General features: G+C 34.2%; 1 protein-coding gene across 11 annotated transcripts in view; it reads right to left on the reverse strand.

Annotated features, from left to right (window-relative positions):
- stxbp5l (syntaxin binding protein 5L) overlaps nt 1-17,064 on the reverse strand; it is a 236,133-nt gene that overhangs the window by 98,775 nt on the left and 120,294 nt on the right. For all 11 annotated transcript variants that reach the window (XM_056465374.1, XM_056465370.1, XM_056465368.1 and 8 more), the window contains exon 5: nt 9,759-9,893. In XM_056465374.1, the coding sequence (XP_056321349.1) occupies nt 9,759-9,893 (135 nt within the window). The remainder of the gene's footprint in view (nt 1-9,758; nt 9,894-17,064) is intronic.

Here is a 17,064-nt window from a genome sequence, read left to right on the forward strand (position 1 = left end):
CCAATTAAGCTGCTGAACCATCTTAAGAATGATCAGTGGAAACCGAATGTACCTGAGCTCAATTTAGAGCTCCACGGCAAAGGCTGTGAATACTTACAGTTGAAATCAGAATTATTAGCGCCCCTTTGATTTTTTTTCTTTTTAAAATATTTCCCAAATGATGCTTAACAGAGCAAGGAAATGTTTATAGTATGTCTGATAATATTTTTTCTTCGGGAGAAGTCTTATTTGTTTTATTTCGGCTAGAAAAAAGCAGTTTTTAATTTTTTATGAACCATTTTAAGGTCAAAATTATTAGCCCCTTTAAGCTAATTTTTTTCCGACTGTCTACAGAACAAACCACTGTTATACAAAGATTTTCCTAATTACCCTAACCTTCCTAGTTAACCTAATTAACCTAGTTAAGCCTTTAAATGTCACTTTAAGCTGTATAGAAATGTCTTGAAAAATATCTAGTAAAATATTATTTACTGTCATCATGGCAAAGATAAAAGAAATCAGTCATTAAAACTATTATGTTTAGAAATGTGTTGGAAAAAATCTCTCTGTTAAACAGAAATTGGGGGGAAAAATTAATAATTCTGACTTCAACTGTATGTACATGTGATTTTTTCACTTCTTTTTTTTAGTAAAATTGCAACAATATAAAAAAAGTCACATAAAAAAAAGTGTGGAAAAAGTGAAGCGTTATGAATACTTTCCGGATGCACTGTAGTAATTATGTATGTATTTATATAGTAATTCCATCTATTATAAAATGTTTACATTTTGTTTACTTTTTTATATTTTTATTTATTTAATTTAAGTTTAAACCATAAACTATGTTTATTCTTTGTTCAAACCAAGTGTTCTTGCAGTACATAATTTTAAATTAAAAAGAAATTGTTTTGTCTTCACTTTAAATGATCCAATCTGTGACTCAAAAACTGTAATATGTTTCTATATATGCATTTTGAGATCTGACTGTCCATCCATGCATCTATATGTCTATCTTTGATGACAGTTTAAACTGACAAGATGAATAATAAATAAATCATTCAGTAAATCTAAACGTTAAAAACTTAGTAAATATAGTTACAGCAATATAATCATATTTCGAGATTTTTTTGACTTTATAAAGGTTGACAAACCTAGTTACACTGAAAAAAACGGAAACTTAAACAAATTACTTCGACTTGTTACAAATAAATGAATTAAGTTTCACAAACTTAATTCATTACAGTTTTATTATTATTATTATTATTACTATTATTATTATTATATTAACATGGGAAGGAAATTATTTGTACTGTATTATTACACTTATTATTATATTATTTTATATGGGAAGGAAATGATTTGTACTGTATTATTACACTTATTATTATATTATTTTATATGGGAAGGAAATTATTTGTACTGTACTATATGTTTCATTTTTGTTCTCTTAAATAAAATACTAAAACTTGTTACACCTAAAATAACTAACTTAATTTATTACTAAAAACCTTTCATAAATGAAGTTTGTCAAACTTAATTCATTTAATTTTAACAAGTCAAAGTAATTTGTTTAAGCTTTTGCTTTTTACAGTGTAGCGTCAGGAATTCTGGCACATTAAAATCATTAGAAGTCCTATAGAGGCTTGAAAAGCACTGACATATTTCTGAATATCCTGGGAACCATCAGAAGCGAAGTTATGTAAAAACATAATTCCATATAAAAAGATTTGAAAATCATAACAGACTATCCACATTACAAACACACGCAACATGACCTAGAACATGAAATTCTTCCATGGCATTTCTAAAGATGTTGAAAGTCTAAACCAGATTACTTGGAGATGTGGGCGTGACGTTAGCTTACTGCTGCAAGGCAGATCCATGCAGTACTGATTATGTTTAGGATCAGGGTTCCCAGCATGCTCGGCGAGCCCTTCAGATATATCTTCAGAACAGGCACGGAGGTTTAAGATAAACTGTGAGTGAACTGAGACAAGCGTACAACACACGCAGTGATGTTCTTTACGGTCTGAGCAGCTGCACATTTGAAGTGTCACCAAAAAAAAGAAAAGATGTGTCAGACATCTTGCTCCATGTGGTTTTGAAAGGTTGTGGGGAAAACAGATCTGATGGAGCCAGTACTGCAGGCAGAAAACAACTGATTTCGGTGTAGCGCAGCGTGGAATTGTTGAAGGTTGTGAGGTTACAGGATCTCAGTTAATCCCTCACACCCTGTTGAATTTCTCTCCGGGTTTCATCTCCTTCACTTATTCATGTGTGAGTCAAGAGGAGGAAAACAAATCTTTGGCTTCTCTTCCATCCTTGTACTTGATTTCCATCAGAGGATGCCTGCTGCCGGTGCACCGGGGCCGTGTTTATATTTATTCATATTTATTTATTGAAATGAGCTGCACTTTGCCTCTATGAAGGGGAATTCTCTCAATAGCACAAGTGTGTGCATGCATTCATCTTCACCTGTTCTCAAACACAGCTGGGAAAAGAAGGCTGATTTCTTGTTTTAAAAATGGACAGGTTTATAACACATAAACAGTGTCAGAAAAGCCATGGCAGAAAGTGCTATGTACAGTACAAACAGGTGTTTGATCAACATACATTCCACCACCCACAAGTTACTGTGATGATATCAGATATTCTGAAAATAGTTTAATGCACTTTTCATACGCATATACATAGTGTGTGTGCGAATGTGTGCGTGTGTATAAAGTGTTCAGCATAACTGAGTATGAATATTTGTATCCATTTCTCAGTGAATATCGGTCATATATTCTGGTGCATTTATTATAGATTTATTAAATGGATATATTTATTAAAATAATATTTTAGTCACAGAACATCATTAGAAATAGAAAGATAAAACAATTCAATTCATGCAAAATAATGGGGGAAAAAATTACAAACTACAAAATTTCAACAAAAATTTAGAATTGTTTTGTTTCTCTTCAATTTTGCACTTATTATATTTTTTATTTAATATTTATATTAACATATAAATTTGCATGTACTAATTTTGGACCATCATCATAAGTTATTTTGTTTGATTATCTCCAGATTTGGGTTCAGTACTGACTAAACTAATGTATATGCACAAATATAATACTTTAAAACTTTCCTATAGAAAATATAAATTTAAATGTGAGATTTGTGAGGGATGTACTACAGTGCTCAGCATAAATGAATACACCCCTCACAGATTTCTCTTTTATATCAATATTTTCTGCTGGAAGCTTTATAATAAAAAAAAAAAATGTGTGCATATGCTTTAGATTAGTCAGTGCCAAAGCAGATCATAGTCCAAAACATATCCCTTTAAAACCCAAATTAATATGTGGTAAAAGATATTAAATACAATTTTAATTTTAAATATTATATATTAATATACAGTTGAAGTCAGAATTATTAGCCCCCCTTTGATTTTGTTTTTCTTTTTTTAAATATTTCCTAAATGATGTTTAACAGAGCAAGGACATTTTTTACGGTATGTCTGATAATATTTTTTCTTCTGGAGAAAGTCTTTTTTGTTTTATTTTGGCAAGAATGAAAGCAGTTTTTAATTTCTTAAAAACCATTTAAGGTAAAAATTATTAGCCCCTTTAAGCTAAATCTTTTTTCAATAGTCTACAGAACAAACCATTCTTATGCAATAACTTGCCTAATTATCCTAACATGCCTAGTTAACTTAATTACCCTTGTTAAGACTTTAAATGTCACTTTAAGCTGTATAAAGTGTCTAGTCAAATATTATTTACAGTCATCATTGCAAAGATAAAATAAGTCAGTTATAAGAAATGAGTTATTAAAACTATTATGTTTAGAAATGTGTTGAAAAAATCTCCCCATTAAACAGAAATGGGGGAAAAATAAACAGGGGGGCTAATAATTCAGGGGGGCTAATAATTCTGACTTCAACTGTATATGTAGTTTGTAAATTTTTTTGCACAATATATATTCTGAAATATTTATTTATAGATTTAATAACAAATTATATTATATATACAATATAAATAAATACAACAAATAAATACAATAAATAATATTGAATTTAAATAAATGATACACACAATGAAGGAACAAAGGAATGAACATACGAACTAGGGTTGGGCGATGTCGACCAATTTGACGTAGGCGGGATTAAATTAGTTATTTATGAATAATTAATTAATTCATAACGAATTAATTATTTGTAGCCTACCGTTTCAACTACCTGACCCGCATGGTCTTTGTTTTACCCATATCCAAATCATAAATAAATAAAGATAAGTTACACAATAAATACCACCTGTCAAACATTTTTCCGCGGGACTGTGGCATGAATAGGCAGAGTAATCTGTGTCATTATAATGGTGTCAACAAACTTGGTTGGTAAAAAAGGTCTGAGGTTTTCGCTAAAATTACTAAGTCCAAGCATGAAAGCGAAAGATTGAAGCAGTGTACTGACACTGTGACACGTTACCTGAAAGATTCAAAAGACTGAAGAGTCATTAGATAGAGACAAGATGAATTAAATATGTGCGAGAGACGCCATCCAGCGGTACATCCTTAATAAACTGTCCAACGTGCACTGCTCTCTGGGGTGACTGCTGGAGCTCAGAGTCAGAATCATGCATAGCCTACACTGCAGCATATGACAGATTGTGTGTGTGTGTATGTGTGGTCACGTGATCTGCGTTTTCAGTGGTATAGTGTGGAAGGAGGGCTTTTCAGAAATGCTAGGTGATATGCCAGTGTGGATGTGGATCGTTTTCATTCTAAAATGAAAAATAAACCTGGCCGTGTGTATTTTTCACGACTGGGTTGCTGCTGCGATGGGGGCGGTGCGGAGGATCGCGATGCCGGCTCAGCATTGTGATGTCTATCAGCCATCAACTTAATTTTTTACTTATTTTTATATCTAAAGGAGGCAGGAGATGTCAAAAAATGCCAGATAAAGGTCACAAACATTTAAAAAAAAATTGTAACTACTTTTTTTGTAATTTTGTTTTTTAACATGGTAGAAATATGTTTTTTGTAACAGCTAAATAATACAGTCATACTACATATATTTTTTTCTAATAGTTCATAAATCCATAATTCTGGCCACTAGCAGTCAATTACAACTTCATGTATAATGGGTTGCTTATGTGTTATGCTTATACTGGATTAGTCTTGGTGCGGGGAAAACACCAATGCTTTCAAAAAAAAAAAAGAAAAAAGGAAAAAGAAACACTCTTTGCTCCAGGCTAAAACACACAGCACTGCTCTCTACTTTCCCTATACTCTACACCCCTCACATACTTCATCATATACAGTAAAAACCATATGAATATACCAAATGATTACAGTCATTTTGCCATACCAACAAAGCCCTTTAATCAAATTCAAGCCCTCGTTGCCTAACCCAGAATGCATACTCCTTTTAAGTAACAACTATGCAGCTATGCACTAATTCATATAATTATACCACTTCTGCGCAGAAGTATATAAAAACATCAATAAAAGGCCCAAAATGATGCAGTTACCATCAAGAACCTTTAAAAAGCCCCTCTGCATAATCAAACACTAGAATCAAGTTCTCTCATTTAAACAAATATACAGATATACTAGCGCACACTCAATGTGCCACTGAGATCCTTGAGGAGGTGAGGGGATTGTGGGGAAAGCATCTGTAGAGGGCTGCAAGTAGACGATGGGGATCTACATGTGCTTCATAAATGCATCCACATTCACTGACTACTAATGTTAATGTCTGTTAGCAGGGATGCGCGATGAGCGTCTTTTGCAGAAGGAGACTTGATTGACACTCACAAGATATTTGCTTGTCAGATTATCACTCATGGGAGAGAGCTGCTGGTGTTGACTTACACATTTACTCGTGAAAAGAGCCATAGATGTACACAAAACCAGCAACTGTTTGTGTGTTTCGCTGTGTGTAACTGTAGCCTGACAGATCAAATGGATCCTTGGGGGTTTGAGACGTTTAAAATGTGATGACTTATTTATTCTTCAGTTGTATTGCGGTTTACGTTTGATGTCAGTGTTGAATTTGTGAAAGATCTGTTAACGGCATTTTATTTTTGTGGATCTGTTAGGAGTGAGAATTAGTTTGCTCTTGATTTCATCTTGATCGCGAGTTAAACATATTAATAAAAACAGCCAAATTAAATTAATTTCATGATGTGGTATGAAACTTGAGAAAATAAGAAAGACATCAAACAGACATTACAAAACCTTACATTTTAAGGAGCCTGTAACTGCATTTCATAGGCTAAATAACATGTTAATATTCATTCATTCATTCATTCATTTTCTTTTCAGCTTTTTTAATTAGGGGTCGCCACCGTGTATTGAACCGCCATCCTTCCCAGCATCTGTTTTACACAGCGTATACTCTTCCAGCCACAACCCAGAAAACACCCATACGCGCTCACATTCACACACATACACAATTTAGGACAATATAGCTTATTCAATTCACCTATAACACATATCTTTGGACTGTGGGGGAAACTAGAGAACCCAGAAGAAACCCACGCGAACACGGGGAGAACATGTAAACTCCACATAGAAATGGAAGAAATCGCAGCTAGGGCACGAACTAGCAACCTTCTTGCTGTGAGGTGACAGTGCTACCCACTGAGCCACTGTGTCGCCATTATGTTAATATATTTGGCATAATTTTATCATCGTGATTATAGCCAAACACAAAGACACCATATCTGGATTTGTGTGTGTATAAATATTGATGTGTATTTGAGTCTGCATCCAGAAATCAATGGAGTAATAATAGTTAAAAATACTAATAGTTTTTATTAAACAACTTTGACTTGTATAACTCCAAAAATTATAAACATTTAACATTTTTTAAAAATGTAAATAAAAGTGTTACTTTCTGAAAGATGACCTTGCAACGTGGCTTTTTAATTTGCGATCCCATTTTGCTCATCCCATTCCTAGAGTTTTGCTTATTATCACATGGCTGGGAAAAATAGCCAATAAATAATCAATAACAAGCATAATGTCAGTATCAGTGATTATCACAACATATGTCAGGTCCTTCTTATGAATTAATTAATTAATTTATTTATTTATTTGTTTTTTGTTTGTTTTGATCCTGAGCAGTGCCTAATTTGTGAATTGCGAGCTGGGGGGTAGGGGTGTGGTGGTTGGGGTATGCGGGGGGGTTGGGGACTGTGGTGAGTTGGATGGCAGAGGGGTGTTGCAGACAAAAGTGAAGAGGGTTGGGGAGTCACAGAAGAAAGTGAAAGTGAACAGCAGACGGGGGAGGAGGGCGGATGAGGAGGGGGATCGGTAAAATGAGGTGCCAGCTCAAATTAAGCCCTAAAAAGGGTGCAAATGCTAAAGGGTGAATAAAAGTTTATGGCCAGTGCTTAACTTGTAAATGAATCATTTCAGAACGAAACCAGGAAATAAAAGTAATCATGACAGACGTCCACCAAACCATTTCAGTTTCCCTGGAACATGATGATATAATCGATGAGAGCGCAAAAAAAACTAACAAATTCTTTATGTCTTTAATTATTAAACATATCAAACATTACATACAACATAAATCGCATGAACAATCACTATTCAGTTCACTTTACTATTATGTGCCAAGTGGAAAAAAATACAATAAAAAATAAATGACTCACTCTGTCTAATATTCAAGAAAAGCCCACAGTTAACTCTTCTGTTATGTTTTCTGATCGCTTTGATTCTGTCTCCTGCTATCATGATCCATTTGCACAGTTTCATCTTCTTAAGATCTCATTTGATCACTCTCATTATCAGATTTACTCATGCTTTTAAAAAAATGAACATATGCGTGACTGCATCTTTGCCATGTTGAAAATACAAATATTATTTGTAAGCCAGGTAAGCCACTGCACGTGAAACATTTACCAACTAATGAGAGTGATTATAAACATAAGAAAGCAGATTAGCTGAAAATACTCTCGAGGGCCAATAGTTAACAGTGACTTTTGCTTTAACTTGCGCATGGTGACTACTGTCATGTGTGCACGCACACGCAATCCGCACAGCATTCACTTACTCTCATTTACATTCTCTCTCTCTCTCTCTCTCTCTCTCTCTCTCTCTCTCTCTCTCACACACACACACAAACACACATAGGTATTCAGCATTGTTAAGCATTGTTTAAGCATTAAGCATTGTTTATAGCAGTGTTTATAGCAGTGTTTATCAACCACGTTCTTGGAGGACCACCAACACTGCATGTTTTGGATGTCTCTTTTGTCTGTTACACCCAGTACAGGTCTTTCAGTATGTGCAAGTGAGCTGATGATCTGAATCAGGTGTGTTTGGTTAATAAGACATGGAAAAATGTGCAGAGCTGGTGGTCCTCCAGGAAGGTGGTTGAGAAACACTGGTTTATAGCTCTATGCTGCTTTAAACCCTTAAATGTTCACTAAATGGAATGTAGCTTTTGTCAAGCTACTCGGCTTGCTGGAAAAAGTATCTAGCTACACGAAAGCATTATACAGTATATCATAAGTTGCTCAGCTACAGTCAAGCTACTGAAAACTGTACCTATAAGCTAGCTGATACCTCCAATCTGATTAAAAGTCTGTCAAAACCATGATTATTGCTTGTATTTTGACGTAAAAATTTTAATGTATCCAAGTACACTGCTTTTTATGATTATTAACTCGCAGGTACACTAGAACTGAATTTCAAAAATATCAATAAAACATACGAGAAAAGACAGACCTTAAGATTAAATAATTAAAAGAATTAAAGATTAAAGAATCCAAATAAGTATTGACTGAAAATGATGAATCAATATTGTTAATCCAGCAGTGTCACAGTTCTCAATGTCAATGTATCAGACTATTGTATTGTGCTTTGTTCCCCATTGTTATGTGTTCACTTCCTGCATTTAGTCCCTTGTTCCTTTGCCACAGTGACTGATTGTCTCCTTCCTGTTGTTACAGCATTTAGTTTGTTATCTTATCTTGTTAGCCCTATTGTATTCCCTCTGTGTAAAAACCCCAGCGTTTCAGTTGTTCATTGTCAGTCATTGCTTGTTGCTGTTTGCTGTTGATGGTTCAAGTTAGCCGTTTTTGCCTCAGTGTTTCCTCGTTTTCAGCCATGTTCCTATATGAGATGGTATTCAACAGAAACAGCATATCTATTCATAATCAGATGATGAATAAAAAGCAGCAGTAGCTTCCTCCACACATTGTAAATATGAGAGATATGACATTCAGCTCTGGTGTGTGTATATATTCATACTGTTAGATATTCTTTTTATTCAACAACTATAGGGATTTTCTGAAGTTCAGAGCATATTTGAAGTGTCCATTTGAAAGCAGGCCTTCAGAATTACTACTTTGGATTTTCTAATAATGACAGAACCATCCTTGCCATGTGCATGACAATTGCAGTTTTTACTAAATCACGATTTTGATTTCATTTCAATTTATCGCACAGCCCTAACATGAGGTTGACTAAATCATGACAGAATTCTTATTTTGGGGGCGTATTATTCCCATAGGACCTAAAAATAATCCTCCCTGAAACTGCAGATTTACATTGATAATTGCATTTATAATCGTCTCATATTCCAAATGACAGAGTTTCACATCATCATCATCTTTAATAGATACACATAACATTTGCAAGCGTGGGCACTCAGGCATTATATTGATTAGCTCGTATTAGTCATGTTAGCTAGACCTTTAGGTAGATTTTTTTTCTATAAAAACAAAACTTTCATGTTAGGTAGATGCTTACATTAAAACAAAACAGCTTGTACTCACAGTTCAATAGCCTTGTTCCACATGATGACATATCCAGACAAAATGAAGGATTCGATGTTCACTATGTGTGTATTCCCACGCTCCGTCCCCACGTAAAGCCATTTACTTTGAAAGGGAAGATGACAAAATGTGATCCTACAGGAGAAAAACAAAGAGGAATTATATTTGAGGGAACGAGAGAACACTTTACACAGGATATGTCAACATCATATTATAGCATGTAATTATTATCTCATGATGAAGCACTTGCGAGCCATTAATAATCTTTTTAATTAATATGCTTCACAGTTTTTATTAAATGCATTTACAACAAGCATATTTTAATACAATCACCATTTTTTTCCCCAAATGCTTAGGAATTACAAAATCCTATTAAACTGCAATGTGCATTAATGCATATTCATTACCAGAATGTGTTTACACGCTGAACCATGAACAAGAAAAAATAAATGACAGCGCCAAATTACACTGAATATTGGTAGGTTTAAAGTTTTGTTCGGTCTCCAACATTTTTCAGCATGTCCTTGCTCATCTTTCAACTAAAACTGAACTGTTAATTAAAATCTGAATAACAACATGGCCTTGTGTGATTATTAAACTGGGAAATGTTTCAACTGAAGGAAATAAATATATGGTCGGTATGCATCATGGATTTCAAAGTGAGAGGCGGTGCTCTGTTTTGTTCTATCTTTCGGTTTTCGCACACAAGCAAGCATGGGCCTCACGATAAAGTGTTTTTACACTTAGTCCTTTGTCGCACAGTGTTTACAATAAATGAATGCTGTGTGCAAACTTACACTGTAGGTGGTCTGGTTTTGCTTTCTTTTAAACCTGTGGTGTAGCTTGCTTGTATTGTGCGTGTACACAGCACTTCAGGTAAACATTAATGGAATTCAAAACATTTTCTGCTGTTGTAAGTTGCTTTTCGAAACTGGCAGAAATGAATTGCATAAACAGAGTAGTCAATATCCTTTTACAGATTCCGTTAAATACACATTACACAGATCTAGCATAACATCAAGTAAAATCATTGCCTCATAAAAAAAAACAAAAACAAAACAAAACACTGGCTGCGTCTGAAATCACCTACTACTCGAGTATTTACTACTTTTGAATTTACTACACGACCGTTATCTATATAGTAGTACTTTATATGGTATGTAGGTGTGCTACATCCACCATTTGACATTATGACCTACCCATGTCAGTCACATCTAAGCTATTTTTGCTATTTTTATTTTTAAATCGAAGCAACTTAAATCCAAGTCAATCATATCTTAGAGATCAATAAAACTGTCAATGAAACATATGAGGCATAATTCAGTTCAGTTATTTACTGTAAATAATATGCTGTACTAAACAGAAACACATTATAGTATATAAACAAAAAATCCAATAAAACCAGGTGTTACACATTTAAAATACTTTAGTCATTTATAGTAAAGAGAAATATTTTGACATAAGCATTATGCATATTGTATATATATTTACAGCTCTTCATTAATGAATTACACTACATAATGCAGTAATTTATAGTAGTACTTAATATAAATTACTAAAGTATTTTTTAAACACAGCATCAGAAATTAAGTTATTCCATCTTAACATGTACTTCTCGAAGTATGGTCACGAAAAATCCTGTATCAGAAATAACTCCTCTCACTCAGTCATCTTTCCATCAAGAAAGTTTCTCGTGTTAGCCTAATTTGGTTTGCGACGTCACTGACCAGAGGTGGCAGTAACGCACCAAAAAGTTTGTTGTCAACCTCCATAAAACAGGAAGAAGAAAAAATCATGATTCTCGCCATCATATGGATTTACTTTCATCGGCTAGACAACATCTTTATAGCTCTGTGAATGTCAGTGCGGTCACTTGATCCATGATTGGTAAATGTAGCTTTGTGAATGCTACTGCGCTACTTGACTAGCAAAATATCTTCGCTACTGAAAAGCTATTTGATTTAGAAAGTAGCGACGCTACCGCCAAGCTACTGAGAAATGTAGCTAAGCTAGTAGCGTCACTACTTATAGCGACGCTACTGCCCAACACTGGTAGGGAAGTATGCAAATTCGGATGCAGCAACTGACTACACAGGCTTCAAATAAAGCCTTAGGTAAATGAAGCCATTTCTCAGTCAACAAAATCAAACAAAACACCTAAAAATGCTGTAGCAAAATTAATTGTAGTTTTAATCACTATCCTAATTATTTGTTTTAAAAAGACGTGTTAACAACAATCTAATTATTATTCCAAAATCCTTCTGATTATTTATTCCTGCAACAAATTAGATTCCTGTCTTTTTTTTAATGCAAGTTAAAATTGAACAGCCTTATTCAGACTCATGTGTTCAGAGGCAGTGATTCATATCTCTCAGTGGTTCTCTGTTTCTTTAGCAGTTGGAAGTAACACTTGTCACACTTGTTCATGGTGTTGCCTGGTTGGGCTCTGCTCTGGGGCTCATGCCAGTCAAACGCTCCTCTTGGGTACAACTGTGTGTATTTTGGGATACAGCAACTAATTGGAACACGATTACCACAAGAAAAACTGAAGCTAATGAGACATGAATGAGAAGACAGGAGACGCTGACTCTTAGATCTTCACACACACATACAAAAAGTATAATTTTCCAATGATGCATACAGATCGTTGAACTTCTTTTTTCTCAAATGCATCAAACTACAAACCTATAGGACATATTTTCTTATGCTGGTTTGTTTATTTTCATATGTTGTCATCAGAAGGTTAAAAGAAAAGAGTAAGATACCATTTGGCTGATGCTCACTATGTTAATTGCAAAATAATTACTAAATTAGGCAGACTATTAGTACTCTGATTTATGTCTGCTCCTGTCACAACAGAAACTCTCCAGGGAATGTGGTTAATAACATGACACATTTATTCACATAAAAAACTGTTTAGAATTAAAATTGAAGTCTGTGTGTATTACTGTTAATGCTAAAAATTACATTTTGAGATTCATTAATTTAATATTATAAGTTGTTTTATAGCTTTACAATATGTAAATTCTGCTCTCAGACCTTTTGGCTCACATTTGTTTGGTAACTAACAAACATTTTTCCAATAACGTACACAGAATGTTAACATTAAATTGAACTCATTCAAAGCTAAATTAATTCAAATCTAAATAAAAAAACACATGATTGATTGATTGATTGATTAAAAATTAACATTCCAATAATATTTGATGAATTATTACAATATCCAATGCGGCATAAATATTTGTAAAGATGTCAATTAAACACCTTTAAAACTAGACAATTAGAAAACAGAAATAAAAATCTGAAATAAAAAAATACTTTTAATACTGTTGATACTTAATCCTATTGTAGTATAACTAATACTTTTCTTATTTAAATAGCTGAGATTTTGCTCCTAAAAATTGCAGTATGGCGTCAAAACTGAAGACTTGAAAACATCATTGAAGAGTTCAAATGCAAAACCCTCTAAATCCATCAAACGTCTTTTCTTGTAAATAAGCATTTTCTATCAGGCCCCTCTGATTAGGTTCAGCAGTTTGATTTTATAGGTAATTAGCTAGCAAATAAAATACATTTCTTCATAAATGTCACTTTAGACAATTCTTTGGTTTTTAATTAGGTAAATTTTCTTTTGCATCAAAACCAGCTAAATCCACTTGTGCTTTTTCTGCAAAAACCTCTAAATCTACCTATTAGGACAAGACATTGTAATTAGTTGAAAAATCACTAAAGAATAGAAAATTATTTTAAAATGATCACAAATAGAAATTATTTTATCAAAACATAAAACGCATCATAACATGCTACAGTATGTGCAAAATCCAAATACAAAAATATAAATAGTTGAAATAAAATATTATAAATTCAAATATTTTGATGTGCAAGTAGAACACAGCAAAACATTGAGAAACATCAATATCTGTGCAATGTCCATTTAAATAAAAAGCTTATCTCAGATACTTTTAGAAGCTGTCATTCATTCATCCTCACCAAACTCAAGGTCTTGATAATAACATCTCTTTTCCATCTCTTCTGCTTATATCGTGTCATAGCATCCATATGGGATAAAAGAACTGCATCTTGTTTAGCTTCGTCTTTCATGAAATGGAGTTGCTGTTTAATGTATAGTAAATCAGACTCATTCAAAGTAGCGTTACTGCACAAAAAAACATTATGAACGTATGCTACACTTACGTATGTAGCACATCTATAGTTATGCTGTGGCACAGAGTTAAACCTCTTTCTTAACTTTCTTAACACAGAAACAGCAATGCCTGCGGCATGACATCACTTTGTGGTAGAGATGCTATTGGTTAAATGTCGGCAAAGTAGAACACAAAAGCAGCTTGAAGCGGAAAGCACAAGTATTTCTGCAGTCTGGAGGTATTATAAAGTTGGTGATGACAACATTTCCATAGCAAACCGTGAGATATGTAAACTTGGGATTGGGTTTTTAATATTAGATTTTTTTAAATATTTAATATGCTGCACTACAGTCCAAAATTGAAGAATTGATGTTATTTATTACTTGATTGTTCAAGCTGCCTCACAGAAGTGCTCTGTTTGTTTACAGAGTTATTGAATGTTAAAATAAGGTGAATTGAATAAAAAATAAGGAACATCCTGGATGTGTTTCTTCGCACTTCTATTTCTTCTTTTTTATGTATTATTATAATAGTATCGGATCGGATTTAGGTAGATACTCAAAACCAAATGACTCGAGGGCAAAAAAATCTGATCGGGATATCCCTAATAAAAATGTTCATTTTAAAAATGGGGTGTACTCAATAATGCTGAGCACTGAACATGCCAAAAGCGTTCGCTCAATGTCTTTATCTCATTTTTGGTAGAAGTGACGTTTATCGGCTTTTGCATTGTGAACTCTTCAGTTCATATTTTTTTATACAAAACATGAAGAAATGGTAAATGTAAACTGTTGCGAGTTGGATTTAAATGCGTATCATCCACTTTTGCACCACACAACAAATCACAGATACTTAAAACCTTTTGCAAACATGAAGCATTCTGCGAGTAATTAGGCAATCGATCAATAAAACAATCACATATGCAGGGTCTTTCTGAGACTTCATGCTGAAATCCATCCAGTGGCATCATCCATCATCCTTATAAGCAGGTTAACTAGAAAATAAAGACCAGCACACGGTAATTCGGTGCTGTCTACACTCATTACATCTCTCTGTGTTTTCCTCCCCTCACACCCCTGGGGTCTTCAGACAGTCGAGGTGATTGGAAATGAAGGTTGTGAGATGCCAGACAGACAGCTAAACTTGTCAGGGTTAGAATGCTAATGGAGCACCTGGCCATGCTAATGCACGCTTTCCTGTTTCTGACTGGAACACATGGAAGACCCAGATGAGAAAATGACTATTATGGTGATAAGGGCATTTAGGAAGCAACTGTTCCAAAATGCTCTTCGGCCGGTTTTGTGAGTAACTAATTGAACTTCTTGTAGGCCTTTGAAACGTTCAAGGTGAAAACATCACAGCCTAAAATAGATGTGATTACATTTATATCGGTGTAGTGCAGGATAAGTGGAGAATATTTTTTGATTTGTAAATAAATGTATGTTTATGGTAAGCCCAACTGACATTCTACTGAATGTAAATAACAAGTATATGGCAAGAAGTCTACAAATTCTCTATATTTGTGTTTTTTTCAATATTTTGTGTACTTAATTCCTTATATTTAACGCTTTTCACTCAAAGCGCTTTACACATACAGTGTACACATACACTTTACAGTGTGCAGCATCCACCTGGATGACGCAACGGCAGCCATATTGCACCAGACTGCACACAACACACCAGCTGACTGATGAAGAGAAGACAGAGTGATGAAGCCAATTATGAAATGGGCATGGTTAGGGGGCCCTGATGGACAGAAGCCAGTGGGCAAATTTGGCCAGGATGCCAGGGGTTAAACCTCTACTCTTTTTGAAGGACATCCTGGGATTTTTAATGACCACAGAGAGTCAGATCCTAGGTTTAACATGTCATCCGAAAGACGGTGCTCACTGAGCAGTATAGAGTCCCCATCAATATACTGCTGGTCTCATTAGCACTACTTCCAGCAGCAACCCGTATATATATACACTATACACTAGATATCGCATTCAGACCTATACACCACATTTGTACGGTGCTCCCAGGACAAAAATAATTTAGCCGCACTAGTCAAGATTAAAGCCAATCTGAAAATGCTAGACTTTTTCTATGTATGGGTGTTGTAAAGAGCAAACAAATAAAACAAAGCATTAGGGCAGAACATTTCGTTTTAGTTTTTTAATTATTTGTATGTTACGAACTTTTGTACTAAACAAGTCACGTTATTGATGATAATACAGTCAATTACTGCACTGCCGATAAGGCAAAGTAGCACCAACTCACACTAAATTCTAGGCTTATGCTAGTTTTGTTGAATAAACTCAGCAAACAATGTAAACGAAATATGACAACAAGATGCTGCGGTGCCAGAAATGTGTATTATTGTCGGCTAAGTGAAGTAACCAGTTTTTTAAGTAACTTATAAGGGTGCTTAATAACATAACAGTGCCTGTCCTCCCTAAATGATATAATATTACAAATGTTATACACTATTACGATCAGAAAAATTGATATGCACATTGAGACGCAGGGATATCGATGATTCACACGAATCATTCATAATCGGGATTTATTTCCAAACGAACCACTCCCTCCGTTAGAATTAGAAGTGAAAGCAGGAGAGAGGGTGTGTGTTTAAGGAGATGGACTAGATCAAATTTAACAGGCAGGGAGGATAATACATTTCCATGCACACAAACATATGCTCTTTGTCGGCAATGCCCATGCAGTCACTTATCCAATGATGTAGAAAAGTTTAATTAAAAAATTATAATTTTTGTAATTTAAAAAAATATTTGCATGCTGAGCACCAGGAAAACTTCTGATTATAGATATATGTATAAATGTTTGCATATCTACTGCTGCAGACAGCAGTCCTTCACTACACCTTGGTTCCACATCCATTTCAAAGGAGTGCTACCCTGTTTTAAAATGGTAGTTCTATTGACCCTCCAATAGACAAAAACAGCATAGGCGACATCTAATGTAAATATATATGGCAGCAACCTAGCTTCCCCATGTGGTTTCCCATCTAATACACATATGCTTACCAAATAGAATCTCATTTATTAATCAAACTTATTTTAAATGTTTTTATAAATATTGGTTAGATTCTGTCAGCAACCTGTGAAGGGTTATTTCAACAAATAATTATCAAAGACGACCTGTTTTGTTTTTATATA

The sequence above is a fragment of the Danio aesculapii genome, chromosome 9, assembly GCF_903798145.1.
Source record: "Danio aesculapii chromosome 9, fDanAes4.1, whole genome shotgun sequence".
NCBI classification, from domain to species: domain Eukaryota; kingdom Metazoa; phylum Chordata; class Actinopteri; order Cypriniformes; family Danionidae; genus Danio; species Danio aesculapii.